General features: G+C 37.9%; 1 protein-coding gene across 1 annotated transcript in view; it reads left to right on the top strand.

The window, feature by feature from the left end:
- Window positions 1-15,150, top strand: part of LOC128947957 (inositol polyphosphate 4-phosphatase type II-like) — an 82,280-nt gene extending 67,130 nt beyond the window's left edge. Inside the window, exon 16 of the mRNA XM_054292481.1 lies at window positions 14,902-15,150. Within this exon, the coding sequence (XP_054148456.1) occupies window positions 14,902-15,034 (133 nt within the window). The 3' untranslated portion in view covers window positions 15,035-15,150. The remainder of the gene's footprint in view (window positions 1-14,901) is intronic.
- Window positions 15,151-16,735: the final 1,585 nt, after the last annotated feature.

Genomic DNA, 16,735 nt, shown 5'->3' with positions numbered 1-16,735 from the left:
CATCATCCTGAATAAAATCCTCTCTGGCTTTCCTGCTGTGTGGTAGCCTCAGGGAGAAGGCTGCTCCCTATGTCACCTTTCTCTGTAAAAATTTGCTATCACAGTGATATTATCAGCAAATTTGTAGATAACCACATTAAAGTTAGTTTGACGTTCATTTGCCGTGTGAAGACGCTTTTTGAATTTATTTTTCAAGTAATTTGGCACATAGCAGACGACTATGATGCTGTTTATTTTCTCTCCTGTGCCGTGCAAGGAGCCCAAGATGTGCTGCCAGATTTATTATCTTCATGTGATGATCTTTGTAAATGAAAATTTTGGTGGGATAGAAGCTCTAGGAAAATGTAGGCATTTCATACAATGTGATCAAGCTCTTGTTCTTGGTTTTCAGAGAAACTTGAGTGCAGTAACATTTTTCAAATCAGACACATTTTCTTACTTTTACACCAAGGGTATTCACTGGCAAGACAATGCTGGGTACAGTAGTGTAGAAAAGTATTTGTAGGCTTAGCAGACTATTTAAAAATCTTTTTGTGACAGATGTATCTCAAATTTTATATTTTCTATCCTAAAGGCAATCGTTCTTCCTGCTATCACAAAGCATCTTCTTTGGTGCAGCACAATAGGGATTAAAAAAACCTCATTTCAGTCTTAACTTAATTCCAATCTAAAAAACTTGCAATGAGGTGGTAATGAACTTGAACTTAGTACAGATTACCTCCTGCATGCTTACACAGATGTTCAAACACAAGACAGATATTTTTGAGACATAGTTCTCTTCTGAGAGTGTTTCTCTCTTGAGCAGATTAAACCCTGACATTTTCTGCTTTGCTTGTTGTTGCAGCGAATACGGTAACACCGTTTGGAGTTCACCTCCTAGGTTTGAATTAGGTCTACATAAATTCATACCCAGAAGAAGTATGGCTCATGATTATCAGGATGAGATCCTTGTAGCAAATAATAGGTTGTTGAGATGAAGAGGCTGATCCTCTGATCAGACCAATCAAAGCCATTTGGAAAGCAAAACTCTATGCTAATGTGTAACCCGATGGAATAATGTGTCCACACTGGGCTAGGAAAAGTCTAAAAGCCTTTCTTCAGACAGGACCTACACCTGGTACTACTGTGGGCTGCTTTATGCAAATACTACAGCTTCGTTATTATTGCACCACAAAATGCATTAGGCATCCAATTTCCTTTGTAAATGAAGCAATACATTACTTCAATAGCTACTTTTGAAGCTTTCTGCAACTTAAACCACAGATGTTAAAACTATTGGAATTAAATGAACCCCCTCTGAATTGTAATCCTTGAATAAACTAGAAGGGGTTTTTTAATTATAAGTTTTATTAAATTAAAAATATACTACAATGGAGTGGAAAAAGTCAAATGATCTTATATGGCAAAAATAAAAACTTGAAGCTTGCTATCCATACTCCATTGGGTATGGAATGCCAAAAGAGAAATAATACATTTCATCTTGTTGCAAAGCCTAATGTTCTGTACCACATCATAATGTAGCCCAAACCTGACAATTCCTGGCTCATAAATCTCTTGGTTTTTCTTTTATTTACACTACAGACAAAAATCAAGTCTGTCCTTCAAAAGTACTCTGTCGTCAAGTGAGCTTGAAAGTTTATGTTGTTATCCATCATGTTTGACTATGTTTATGGTGCTGGAGATAAAATCTAGGCTTGTGAGCTTCATATTTTAGGGGATACAGTGGCAGTGCAAGTATGGACTGGAGATTATGAAGCTCTTTGAAGATGAGAGGGAAAAAACATTTGGGCGATTGGCATTGGAGAAGTTATTTCCAAAGACCACTGAATTCAGTGCAACACTTATAATCAAGCTGTTTCTATCATAAAACTTTAGATAGCTATAGTATCCCAGCTAAGGACTCAGGTTCCCAATACTGTCCTGGGGAGGATGGTTAGTAGCCTGATTTAGGGGCCCTGAATCATCCTGGGGATGCTCTGTAGAACTAGAGGAAGCCTGGGCTGTTAAATTTGGCACCCAAAGACTTGCCACTCATGGTTAGGGAATGTTGCCTTTTAAAGGAGTTGGATCAGGTCTCAGAAGTGTATTCTGTAGTTGTCATGGTAAATACCTGAAGGTGAAATAAAGGTATGAGGGCAAAACTTAGCTTGAGGAAAATTTTGCTGACATCAGAACCTGATGGGCTTTTAAACATATGCTTGTCACTAGACACTAATTTATTTATTATCATGAGGTCAAGGAAGCCAGGAGTTATTAGAAAGAAGAAATGGGTAAGAAATGAAATGTGTACTGTTAAGTTACTCTTTAAACTTTAGCTGCTACAAGATATAGGCTGCTTGTTTGCTCAATTCATATGATAACTACTGCATGCTTTGCAATAAGGGTAGAAGTCCACTTTGGTTACTTTCCTTGTTTACATAGAGAGCAGTAGCCATCAAGTGATGTAGTTATAGTGCCCTTATGCTAAATTCTTGTTTATTTTCATAGAAAAACTTTATTTGATAACTCTTCCAGACAAAGTTACTTTAGCTTGCATAACTTCAGCAACATTACAAATTCTGCAGATATTTAGCCATTTTGAGTAGATACATGTGCAGAAGTTATACTTCTATACTGAAGAACACTTTTTCAGTATTTCGTTAGATGTTGCTCTAGTTTTTCTACCATTGTGATTTGATGTGTTTATTTTTGAAAAAGAACTTATAATCAGTGTTCCTTAATAAAAATATGCAGCTAATAATTTGAATGAATGGGAGGGTGAGGAAGCTTTCTAAATAAAGTATGTCCTGTTTATGGAAGCAAGTGTTTGGTAGAGAGCTCTTTCCTTGCCCTTAGGTTGTCTGTTGCTTCTTCGGTTGTTGAATTCCTCTGCACTCGAGAGAACATTATTGGTCAAATCTAAACCCATTACTTTTCCATTGAAATTTCCATTATCTGTGAGCAATTCCATCTTGGGGAGGATTATAATATTTTTCATATTCTGTAGTGTTCTGCATGTGCTTCATTACTGTGCACCATACATGGGAAAATGTAATTTATTATTTCATACATCAAAATACTCTGTCTGCATTGATGAGCCTTCTTGTCTGACAAGTGCAGCTGCTGGCCTGCACTCACATATCTTTAGCTTTATTTGAATCTCATATCTGCCATCATTAACTATTCATGCAAGCAGGAAAAGCAAAGGAAATAGTTCAAGGAATTCAGAGTGCTTGCTTTAACCAACTCCAGTGTTCTAAGAGAGTAGCAAGGATATTATGAACAACAAAGAGAGCACAAGCCCTGTCCCATGTGTACATTAATGAGATAACAAGAGATGCCTGTAGCTCTGCAAAGATAATTTTTTTAAAATTGCTTTTGCTGTTTAATTGCAGCTTTTGTGTTTTATAGATTTTATTTAAGCTATCAGTAGCTGTACATTAATAGTGCATTTAACACAGAATTGAATACTAATAAAAAGGGACAAGTGGACTAATTTCCATGTGTAAACCAGGCTCTGACAAGATGATGTTAACTGATAATAAGTTTTTAATAAAGGGTAATTGAGAATAAAGCTATAAGAATTCTTGAGATCTTTAAAAAATAACCAAACCAAAATTGTTTAGTTACCAGAAGCCTGTAAGTGCTGTCCAACAGACATAGAAGCTCAGGATTATCCAAAAACCAGGGACAGAATCAGCCTGCTCAGATGTTTTTGGAGGGTGGCTGCCCTTTTTCGTAGTCCCCTGGCCACGAGCAAGTGCTAGAGAGGACTGTGAGTGCTGACATCCCTCACTCACCTGGAAAGGCAGCATTATTCCTAATGAGGTTAATGTGGAGTGAGTTGCAATATAATTGAAGGACATTAGCATTTATTAGAAATTGAAAAGAAAGCGGAATTCCTTAAGGCCTGACATTACAGGCATTTGGAGAGGATGAAATGTTTCTCATTAACAACCTGTGTGCTTTTTGGCTGCACTGTAGGTTTTTCTGTATGAACACCTGGCCTCTGGCTCATATTTATTTGATCCAAACACCTGAAGCATATGAATAAGTGTTATTGGTTTTCCTAGTGACTGAAGAAGGCATGGCCAGAAACATAAGCATACCAGAATATATGAATGTAATACAAATGTAATAAGAATGTAATCTTATATACGTATAAGAATATAGTTGAGAACTGTATTCTTATAAAGAGAGTGTAAAATCAGAGGCACTGGCATTGCCCCCAGCACAACCTCAATCTGTGTAGTCTAATATTTTGTAGTTATTTCAAAATACAGGGTTTTTCTGGAAAATTGGAGCAGTGTTTAGCTAAAGTCGGAGCACCGTGAGATGATGAAACTCTGAAATGTACCTTGAGCTGTTTTCCTTCCAGTGCACATAATAAGCAGTGCATATAATAGAGTAGGAAAATGCACTGCAGACAAAGGTCACTCTCCACCATCCCAGTGAGACATTTGTACCCACTTGCTACCTTCTGTGTCCCATCCTGGGGAAGGAAGGAAGGAAGGAATACTCCAACATTGCTATTGGCATGCTGCTTCTTCAGAAGAAAATAATAATGGATGAATGTTTCCCACAAAATCTTGGATGGTTCCTTTTTTTTTTTTTAATGTTTTGGATTTCTCACAGGAAAACACCCTCTTTTCCCCGTGATTGCAATTGCCACCAAATGTGGAAAGCCCCATTGCTGTTCTGCTTGGCAGTTGCATATGTGGCTTGCTAAACATGTGCTTGGGAACATTCATACTTAAAATATCTCAAACCCAGAGACTCCAAAGTTTCAGGAATTGGCAGGTTCTGTAGAAGGTCCCAAGGCATTGTAGTTTAAACTCTGGTGATAATGTTTCAGCCCCACTGGTCATGCGCTTGAGGGAACACAGTCTGCAACACAGGAAAGACTGACTTTATAAAAAACTTCATATGTATCTGATAGTTCAGTCCAGGTCAGGAAATAAATTGCCATTTTTTTCATCTGTCAGAGACTTAGCTCATGGTTAAGTGCTGCTGACAGTGCAGTGAACTCCTCTTGTGCTCAGGGAGTCTTGAGCATAGTTCATAGAGCTTATCCTGAGAACTGCGTCTTTGATCTTTGGCAAACTGACAATTACTGTTACTGCACTGAGCAAAACCACGTCCTTCAGCTCTTTGTAACAGTGAGAAAAATGTAGTGTTATTGCAGAGAGGAAGGTATTTGCACCTGTGTTATAAATTATTTACTCCTTTCTGCCAGCAAAGATTTAGGAATGCAGAAGGTAAATAAATGGCTTATTGAATTTTTAGTCTTTAGTGATCTCAAATCTTCTGAAAGTCTTTTTTTTTTTCTTGATACTGGGGGAAAAATAGTATGGGCTTTCATCTCTTTATTCTCCCTTTCAGTGCAGTGGTATTTTTGCTTAAAAAGTGAATCTGTGCTAATATTGTCTTTGTGAGATACAATGAACTTCTTAACAAATCTGCAGTAGCATTCAAATAAAGATTTCCTTACAAATGCAGCTTAACAACCAAAGAGAAAATGCTTGTATTCAATATTGTTTAAAAGATTTCAGTTTCAGTTCTCCTCCTTGGTACTTGAGTGAAGAACAGACTCCAAAATTTCAGCCATCTTCTAAAAGGATACTGAAACAAAACAAGTAAGATGAAAGAATTACATTCACTCCTAATTTCTCATAGAAAGGTTTATTTCTCTAAGTCTCCACATTGTACCTATTAACAGAAAAGATGACAAATGCATTCAAGGCATTTAAATTAGAATTTTATCCAGCCTTGTCATTTGCCCTGAAGGAAGTACATGGAAAAATTGTGTGTTTCTGATTCAAATGGAGTTTTCCTTGCATTTTCCAAAGTTCTCTAACAATCTACCTGCTGAAGAGAGGAGAAGATGGTTTATTGGTAGTAATGTTGGGACACAATTTTCAGGTTGCTGCAGTGTGCATCCCAGCCTATGCATTTTTTGGATAGGTTGTTTTGGTTAGCTCCCTACCTAACCAAAACAGGGCTGCATTTTTTTTCCTGGTGGCAGCTAAAATCAGATTTAGATGCATTTTTCTTTGTGGCTGGGGAATCTATATGTGCACAAATTCACCTTGTATAAATATACCCCCAGACTGTGTGCTGCTGAAAGAACAGCTGGGATCAGAACAGATAAAATCTCAAACTGGTTTTGTGGTTTTTAAAAAATGTATCAGTGTGTTAGGTGAAAGTTTTTAATGAACTGACATTATTTAGCTGAATTATTTAGAGACTAGCAGTTGTCTGCAGTTTATGACTCACACTTTGGTTAATCCCATGAAGAGACTATGTCTCTTGGTGTCATTAATGAAAAGCAGTTGCATTCCTCCTTTCATATATCTCAAAGTGAAAACCCAGCAAGTCACAACATTCAAATTTAGAATTCCTTCTGTTCAGCACCCTCCTCCCTTAAAATACCTAAATTAGGGATGCAACATAGATTAAATGATGTTCTGTTTACACCAGCAGTTCTCTGACCTTAATTCTGTCATCCTACCCATAGATTTGGACATCTCGAAATGAATAACAGATTTTAAGCTTCATCTTTCACACGTGTCTGTTAACTAGTGTAGGAAGCCCTTTCTGCCTCTTAAATCAGCTTTGCTACTTTGTCCTCAGCATGGGGAAAAAGACCAAAAAAATTTTTGCCAAAAGAAAAGGGATGACTCACAAAGATTTATTTTCATGGCCAACAGAAAGTATTTAAACCTGATTAGACATATGAAAGAATTTATCATGGATTTATGTTTCACTGTGCTATGTGAGCTAAATGTATAACTACATCTTCAGTAAAACTCTCTTGCTGTGACAGAAACAGTCTGGAAACAAGTGTGACTCGCTAACCAATTATGCCAGTGCCCTACCCTTACGGAAGGGAAATGTTGGATCTGTTCAGAGCTCAAGTGAATGTCAAACCCGTGGGGTTTTGCTTGGTTGTTTTCCTGCACAGAGATGCAGACCACATTGGCTTTAGTGTTGGTCGTACATTAGACTGAATTTGACACCTTGTAAGAGAAATTTGTCAGGAAAGATTTCGCAACTTTGACCTGAGAAATTCCCATACACATGTAATCCTAATACTTTATAGAAGAGTGTCTAGGAAGATTATTAGAACCATACTTTTTGATAGACAGAGAAACCTTTGTAAAATTGATGTGTAATACTACAGAGGACTATCAGTAAAAAGCAGAATGAAATAGCAAATCCTTTCCTTGGAGTACAGTAGAGGTGAAAATCATGTTTCAGAAACTGCTCTGCTGTCTCGACAGGTAAAGAAGAATCTCCTCTGCAAACCCATCACTTTCCAGTTCTGAAGCTAATCTCTCACACAGTCACCACAATGACTTTGCAGGACTTGAAGCTTCTGGCCACAGCTGTAAATTGAAAACCTCTGGGGACAGATGCTAGAACATGATCTCAGTCATTTTATACAGTGAAATTATTAAATGTTTCCGGATGCAGTTTTGGCAGATTAAGTGTGCTCTCAAGTGATTCCAGGGCACTTTGGGAGTTGGCATGACCAGGATACTGTGCCCATGGGGCAGCATCTGCTGTCCATTTTGGCAGATTAAGGGACACAGGCACAGAAAGTCAACTTGGCTTTGCTGTTCAGATGCTGAGGGTGAATTTAGCCTGCTAATGGAGGTGTCCTAAATGCACCAGTGACAAAAATTGTGATTCTAACTGGAATTTTTTCTTAATGTTTCTTGTATTTTCACTATAATAAGTTTGTCAATGTTACTTTTTTACCACATAGATACTCTTTAACATTGAGGGAAAACCATTCTTGAAGGCATTCTGTATCAGTCAAAAAGGAAAATATTAATTCTTCTGCAATCAGCAGAGATTTCTAAAGTGCTAAGATGAACACTGGTAGAGATGTATATTACCCAGTAGCATGTTTTATGCATATTAGATATCAAGCTTGAAACTGCCCTTTTCCCGTCTATTCTTTGGAGTTAATTGTATGTTAAAAAGTAAACATAGACAAATATAGGGGTGTTGCTCTGTGTGAACCAGCAATGCGGGAGATGTTTCCATGGCCCAAAGCTGGAGTGAGTTGTGCTGTTTTGTTGCCTGCAGTGCAGGGTGTGTGCCTCTTTCACTTGCTCTGGGAAATCCAAACACAGCTAAGCTGATAAAATAGGTCATAAATTTGCACATTTATAATTATTTTGACTTCAAGGAGAACACATACACAGCAGAGCAAAAGAGCAACTGTGTAAATTGAGTTTTGACTTCAGCATTCCTTCCAAAGGATCCCTGTCCATGTCAGCACATAAGACAACAGGGTTTTCCCGGATGTGGTTGTGTGGCTGTGGGACCAAGTGTCTCCTTGCCTGTTATTAAATATTGCTGCAAGAGGGTTTCTTTATTAATCTCTTGCTCTGTACTGAACTGTTAAGGCCTGTTCATAATAGTGCTGAAAACCTGTACCCTGTCCAGCACTGAGCCTCCAGTAGCTTGCTGTCTCTGACCACCTCCTCAAAATTGAATTTTTAGCTCTGTACAGACTGAAACTCCGTAATGGTTTTGAGCCCAAACCCCACAGTTACTTCACAATAGCTGATTTTCAAGATCTAGGTGTCCTATCATCATGACTGCACCATGAATCTGCTGCATGGTCCAACTCAGTGGTCAAGCCTCATATTGTATGATCTACTTTCCTTTCTATTTCCTAAATATTGCATTAGAAAAGTCGTGTGTTATAACCAAGCAAGGAGAGAAGAAAGGAGTGGGGAAATAGAGGATTTCTATTCTAGCAACAAGAGTAGGGAAAAACTTGCATTACAAAAGGTTAAAACAGGAGGAGGGAGTTTAGTGTGACAATTTGATAAAACAGATTTGATAAACAGTCTGGGGTTTTTGTGTATGTTTAAATAGCAGCTTCCTAAATCACTGACTGAATTTCTCAGTATTCTTGGATCTAAGACTGCTTATCAGTTTCAGCAATTCTCGTTGTTTTGAGCTGAGATTATAGGATCATGTAAGCAGCAAAAATTGATTTCTAGCATCTTCTACTTTATTTAGTGCCATGTGGATTTGAGGGAAAAAAATTAAGTTATTAAATGCGTATCAGAAAAAGAATAATTTTAAAGATCATTGATACAAAAGATGTCTCTGCTGATTCCCCTCCCTTAGCTTCCATTTTGAAACAATGCAGAACCATTTTTTGTTCTTAAAAATTGTTGGAGGTTTATTGCATCAACTTCATATTTCAAAATAAAATTTTGTTTCCCCATATTCCTTTATATGTTTTATCTGAGTTCTGCTCTGATACTGAAATCCTTCAGGACTAGGCTGATACCTGTTTATTTCCTTCTGCATGATGTTTTATTCTTCTAGATGTGCTAGTGCAGCAGCTTGGTAATGGCTAGGAGATGTTCACAAGGATCCCACATTTTCTCTTTGAAAAAGTTAAGGCTGCCTTCTTGAACTGTAGTGCTGTACATTGATACAGGTGATTATTCTCTGAAGTGTTTCAGTCAATCCCAGTAACATGTATCATGTAGAAATTAGGATGCTTTTGTTCCAAAAACTTCTTAAGAGAAGCTGCTTCTTGAAAGCTGCTTATGAACTTGACTGTCTTGAAATAAAAGGTATAGGTATCAAAATTGTGTAAGACTGAGAACTGTTAGCCATCCTTTCTATTTGAAGAAATGTCTCTACTATTACCAGATGGCACTCTAGAGAAGCAACTTACTTTTGCTATTTTCTGTGTCAGCACCGAAGTTTAAGAAGAAAAACACATCAGGACCAGAAAAACCTTGCTTGAATCTGTCTACAAAAAAAAAAGGGAAATTCCCATAAAGTACAAGTGCAGTAGGACATGAATTCAAACGGTAGTCACCACTAGCACGTGGGACACCTGTTAATAGAAAGCTGCCTGTTTATTCCACCTGAAGAAATCGTGTAGAAGAGTTCAACGTTTCCAGTGTTGCTAATAACTGTAGCTGGAAAAGTTCTAAAAAAGAAGCATACATCCCAAAATGTGAAAATCATCTCCTCCAAAAACGTTGCTCAGGGACGTCAGTGTGACTGATAATCGAAAGCCAGAATGTGCCCTCATGTGTGTGCTTGACTCTCTTAAGGACTTGAGAGGCTTTTTCCTCACACCATTTTCATCATCTCTGCTTCACTACTTTGAGGTCCAAATAATTTATCAGCTGAATTTGAAAAGAACAAAAAATACCTGCTGTTTTGCCTTTGCCTCATTTGATAAGCATGTAGCAACTCCTAACAGGAGTTTAGGATGATAAAACATCAAATGAGATAGAAGGCAGGCTGAAATGGTTATATTGTCATTAACTTACAGAACCCTTGGCTGCTACAATGTGTTTGTGCTGTGCCGGAGGTCTCAAATGAACAATTTGAGAGTAAATGAATAAAAATTGTATGATAGGTTAGTGGGGTGTTCATGACTCCAGATGTTGCGAACTTAGGTGGTTTCACTACTTCTGTTTAAATTATTTGTAAAATAGAAACTTGCTGGTTATTTTTCAAGTTTTCTTCCTTCCTTTTGCTGTTAAAGTTCAATTTGTGATGGAGATAACGTCTGAAACTATGGCTGTACCTTCACACCTGAGCATGTAGCACCCTTAGCGCTCTGTTCTGGTTGTGCTGTCAGTCAGAAGCCACATGAATCCAGCTGACAGGGCACTAGTGGGATTTCTGCTGTTTGCAGTGAAACTCCTCCAGGGTGGGGTGAGCCAGGGGAAGCAATGTTATGGTGCTGACAGCTGGGTGTAGGTCTTTGCTTTGTTCAATAGTCACTGCAGAGGACACTTTGGGGTGTGTTGGAAGGCACTGTCACTGCACTGCACTGAGAAATGTTGGCACACGCTATAGCAAGGCATCTGACCCTGATCAAATATTCCTCCTCAATTAAAAGCATGCGTAGCTATTCTGCTCAGCTTGTTCTTAGGAAGCTAATAATGGACTTGGATCCTCTTGCTCTATTTTGGGGACATCTTATTGAATCATGCATTGAATGATGTGACTAATTTGTGGAACAGAGTGCCTGTGCATCAGCTGTTCACGGTTGCTTTCCTGGGGGGAAGATAAACTTTTTATGTTAAAAGACACCGATCACTCTTTTCAGCATATCAAAGAACAAATGTACTGTAGGCTTTTCTGTTGAAAAAAAAAAAAAAGAGAACAAATGGCTTTTATCTGTATTTCCATCATTACTCCCGCATAAATCTCACTGAAGCTAATGTGACTTGTAGCAATGCAGATGAAAGCCAGACACTGTTGAGATGTGGAGTCCAACAGAGCAAGGCACACCACAGAAGCAGGAGGGTTCATCCCTGTAGGAACAACCTGCAAGTGTGTGACTCAGCCTGCTTGGAATGAACCATTGGTGTGCAAAGCCAGGGCTCTCCAGATTGGTGTAAACAATCAATCTGATTAATGCAGTGGCTGTGCACCCTACTGAATGCTCAACTTCACTGCTGCCCAGATGGATTTCTCCAGAAGAAAAAAGTTTGGTGTGTGCATAGGAGCACACGTGATGTCTGTGATGGAAGGGATGCAGGGCAAACAAAAATCACCCGGACTCTGTGACTGGGAAGGAAGAGATGGGACTGGGAGGGTTGAGCTGGACTTCTCATGAGTTGTGGGCATAAGGGGAGTAAGCTGAAACCTGCAGGCTCACCTTGAGGAGTTGGAAGGGAGTAAGGGGACAGGGTCAAAGGGACAAACCTGTGGGATGCTGTGGAGATTAAAAAAAGAAAAGGAAAACCAGCAAGCAGCAGGTTCTTAAAAAAGTATATAGAAATACATAATGGAGGACAACATTAACTGGGAACAATAAAGTTAGTCGTCCCAGCTGATCACAAATAGTAATGTCACTGTGAGCAGAAGAGGAAGGAAGTTCTGTAGGTGGGCCCTAGGACAGAGGCATAGCTGGAGCAGTCTGATAGAGAAACACAGAATTACTTATTTCAGTGCTGACAAGGCCAATAAACCATGCAATCAGCTTAATTTCTTGATAGTTTCTGAGATAATGTCTACAGCAAAGTCTCAGTTCTGCCCAAGTTCCATCCATGGACATGAGATCTGTAGAACAAAAGCAGCAAACACCCTGCCACCAGCAATTACTTTGACCTAGATGAAAATAGCAGGGGTTTTATTTTTTTATCTCTTATTTTGCTATTTAAAATAGTATGTATTGATCCCTTTATTAGTGTAACATACAGACTGAAGTTCAAAGCAAAGACTAAGACTAAGAACTTATTATGGAAGGCTTGTTCAAAAGAGAAATTGGGCAAGGAAAGGTTTTGATCAACCCCCCCTTGCCTAGGGTTCCACCTGCAAACGCAGCTCTTGCACCTCTCTTGCTATCCAAGCTTAGGAAATGTAGCACTGCCCTTTAACACACGAGTCAGAAGGCAGGCTTTCTGTAAGGTGATGTGGCTGCTGCTGTTTTCAGAGTATCCTCTTCATCTTACCTGCAGCTGTGGGACAGTAAAGATAATGTCTGCCAGCTTTTTCTCTCTTGAAAGCAAGAGCATACTTGTGACCTGTCCTTCTGAAAGGGCACTGCATTGTCATCTGATATATTTGGATATTCTCAAGTCCACATTAAAAAATGGCAAGTTATCTTTTCATCATAGGATATTCATAGTAAATAGAAAAAAAAAAAATCTTGCCAGTCCTTGCTGCCCAAAGGAAGTCTATAAACAGGACTCCTGAGTGTATGCAAGTAAGCTTCAGAGGAATTGAAGAAGTGTGGTTGCAGTGTGAGTAATTGTACTTACAGAGAATCTGTCAAGAATACAAAAGGCAAGCCTGGCAGTGGAAGTGTCCCTGTTGCTCTGGTAGGACAAGGACCACACAATCCAGTGTGATTCAGTAGAACTTCCTTCTAAGTAGATTAGCTCCTCCCTGTGTTGACTGATAAAAATACAAGGTGATTTACTTACAGGAATGCAGGTGCGAGCCTTTGAATAAAAAGAACTGCTATGGACTTTGAGTCACCAGCAGTGATGAATTTTTGAAGTCAGTTTACCATCATTTAATACTATTTTAGAATAGCTGTTAGTGTGTGGCCTTTTCATTTCTGCCAATAAACTTCCTAATAGATACTGAAGCAGGACTGAAAAGCCTGTGAGCACCATGGAGACATCATTTGTTTAGTGTTGCATTATGACGTACTCATGATCTTTTTTTCTTTGCTTCCTTAACTTTTTTTTTCAACCTCCTTATTTCATTTCTGTTCAGTGTGTGTGTTGATTTTAGTGATGGTGTAGTTCATTGTGGAAGTGATTTAATGTTCACTTGTGAATACTACTCCAAGGCACCTAGTAGCATTAGTATGTTAGTAGCCGCCCAGTGATGGTGCTTCCTGTGTCAGCTGTAGAACACAAAAGTTATACTGGAAGTACTTAGATAAATCTATTTCCTCAAAATGGCTCTGTACTTTCATTTTGTCAAAATGCCTGCGTGTTGGCTTTCTTTGCTGCTGAAATGCTGTTCTATCTGTTCCTAACTTCCCTGTTTAACAGCAGACAGACCCAGGGAGCACTGACTGACTCGGATGATCCCGAAACAGGCTGTCTAACTGATAACAAGCCAACTGCTCGACGCTTCTATCCTGTCGCCTTGCTGCTTGTCAGCTCACACCTGCTGGTTGTGTGGCTTATTTTAAGTCTTGCTTTGCTATTAGCCAAATATCAATAAACTTTACTTGTGTTCCTTTCTTTTCTACAAACAGCAACGAACTAACTCTAGAAAAAAGAATCATGTTGTAATATTTCTACAGTCTCAGACCCCAAGGATTCATCTTTAAGATTCCCATGTCTGAAATGTACTGTGTTTTCATTCTTTTTTTCTGAACTCCGAGAAGTATACTATGCATTGAGTGAATTGATTTGCTCTTTCTGTTCATGGTAAAGCTTTCCCACTGTAATTAGCGCAAAGAAAGCCCACTTACAATGCTGTCACTGTATAGAAGTTGTGGAATCCTGAATGCTTGAATCCCTCTTTCCAGAGTAATTAGTCTGACAAAAAAAAAAAAAAAAAAAAAATTTGCACAACACAAACTAACTCCTAGACAAATATGGCAGGGCAATGGTTTGTGAGACTTATCTTCCGTCGTGTTTTTTCATTGTAACTAGCTGACGGGATTGTTTTCGTTTAATAAATTATTATTACTTTGCTACAACTAACCCTTTTCTGTAGAGTAAATAGAATGTACTAAGTTCTGTTTTGTAATGAAATTAGCCTGTTTGTAATTGTTGCTTTAGTTGCTTTTGCTTTCAGTACACTTTTATATTCTTTTTAACAAAGTCCTGTTTATGTCTTGATGCACCACTTTGGCACTTGTGACTTTTGTACTGTATGTGAACGAACATCCTTCCTTTATAAAGCAGAGAGGTGGATTGGGCTGTTTGAAAAGCCATTCTCTCTTTTTTTCATTGCAAAGCTGAACATACAGCAAATGAAGCAGAGATGAAACTTTCCTTCACGAATCTCTAGGACCAGACTTAATAAAATTCCTTATTCCTAGAATGCGCATTTTAGGGCAATGTATACTCACACATATATAGCAAATCAATTGAAAAAGAAAGGTATGAAAAGGTTTAAAAGGCAAATATATTTCTGGAATTAGAACAAAATGTATCATTAAAGTTATTAAATTTTTTTACTGAACTTTAAACCTCAAGGGCAGATATATTAGGGGGATGGAAAATCTTATCACCTATTTCTGAGGGCAATAAGTGTACTGGGCCTGGCCTTGGATTTAATTCTGTAAGATGTATCATCACTCATGGAAAACAAAAATGTAGAGTTGAATCCTTGTTATTTTTACTTCAACTGTTGCTGAAACTCTGCAATGAACAAATAAAGCATATTTATTTATTCTATGTTTCATGAAGTTGTACTTTTTCCCCCTTTCACTAGAGAAGGATGCCGCATAGAGAATGTTCTGAAGAATGTCAAATGCAGAAAGTATGCATTCAACATGATACAGCTGATGGCTTTCCCAAAGTACTACAGACCTCCAGAGGGGACATATGGAAAAGCTGACACCTAAGTTTAACAAAAGTGTAATCAGGAGCATGTATCATGCTAATTAGTGAATATAACAACTGCTGTTTATGACATATGAATTGGGAATGTATGACCAGTGGAGGTGTTATTTTTAGCAGGTTTTATCACTTTACACTGAAATTAATCTGATTAGTCATTATGAAATAAAACCATGAAAAAGCAATGGACTGGATATTCTGAAAATCAAATATACTCAACTTATCTTTGTGAAATTGAAGCTTAGTATGACTCATAAGCCAGCTGGAATTAGTTTCTGGGGTCATTTGATTGAAGATTAAAAAGGGAAATGGCATTTGCTGTAGGAACAGAGATTAGTAATCTGGAAGGTGGCATTCTGACTCCAAACCAAACCCTGAGATTTGATTTAAGGGGTATCTTACTGCTGGAAAAGGTGTTTTCTGTAACCAGCAGAGCACTGAGGTCTTGATCACTAAGGATTAAACCCTTCACAGAAATGTTTATGAAAGATGCTAATGATAATACCTGGGCTAAATATAATTTTGGTAATTACAATTAGCTTCTTTACATAAGCGTGGTAACTTCATAATGTGTTTTAGTAATTGCAGACTGTAATTTCAGTAATTCCATTTTGATTCCCTGCGGTTCATTTGGATGTATCACTCTTGGTTTTCTGTACCCCAGCCAAATACCACTTATTTCACTTTCACATAGATCACACTGAAATCAGGGCGATTAATTCCACAAGTAATGTGACTTGAATTTCACCTCCTCTTTAGTGTAAACCCTTAAAAGCAAATTTTCTTTAGTGCTAGGGAAAATAAGTTGTATATACAGGAGTTAATGTATCTTTAGACTCTGAAAACTTGTATGTTATTAGAAAGCCTAAAATAAATGTTATGAGTAAACTGCTGTACTAGGACTAGTTAGCCACAGCAGCTGATTTATATCAAATTTGTAATGCTGCAGGTAGACACTCTAGGATGAAGAGCTATCAGCTTTAAAAATGAATGTTAATGTTCTGCCAGCTGGTGTTAATCCTGAAATTTGTCTTGCAAAGAACATTTGTGTTTTCTAATTGTGTCTATTTACTTCTATTTACCTTCTTCTGCCTCCCAGAGAGGAATACAATTTAAAATTCCCAAGTATTCACTGGTTACTGACCTTTATGCAATGCCTTCTTTTTATATCTAGAGCAGAAGTATGAGAAATGTAGCCTAATGAAACTACCCTGGGAATTTGAGCATCTGTAGGAAATTGTAATTGCCATGGATAAAGAAGTAAACGTTTGCTTACTCCTATGGAAGTCAAAGAAATCTCTATACACCGTGACTTTTAATTAGTTCTTTTTAATCCATTAATATTCATTACTGGGTATAAATCTGTAACTATAATAGAATTTAAGAGCCTGATTCTGCAAATTCTATTTGGGTGATCCATGGAACTGATCTATCATTTGCCTGAAATTAAATCCATCTTGTGTATTTGCAAGATCAGGCTTTGGAGTTTGTAGGAAAACATCAGAAAGAGATTCTTGTTCTAATACTCATTGACTTCAGTGGAGCCAGAAATTCACCTATACAATACATTAGCTAATTGGAACTATTTTTTCCAAGAAAAGTAGATAATGTAAGTAGTGTTTTGGTGCATTAGTTTTTTATTTCTATTATATAATATGCTGTCATTAATTGCTTCCTTTTTCTTGGAATGTATTCAGTATATGTCA

The sequence above is a fragment of the Melozone crissalis genome, unplaced genomic scaffold (assembly GCF_028551555.1).
Source record: "Melozone crissalis strain CALT ecotype California unplaced genomic scaffold, PUWL_Pcris_2 ptg000111l_1, whole genome shotgun sequence".
Taxonomy (NCBI): Eukaryota; Metazoa; Chordata; class Aves; order Passeriformes; family Passerellidae; genus Melozone; species Melozone crissalis.
Note: the sequence above shows the minus strand (reverse complement) of the source record. Positions and strands in the feature narration are given on the sequence as shown.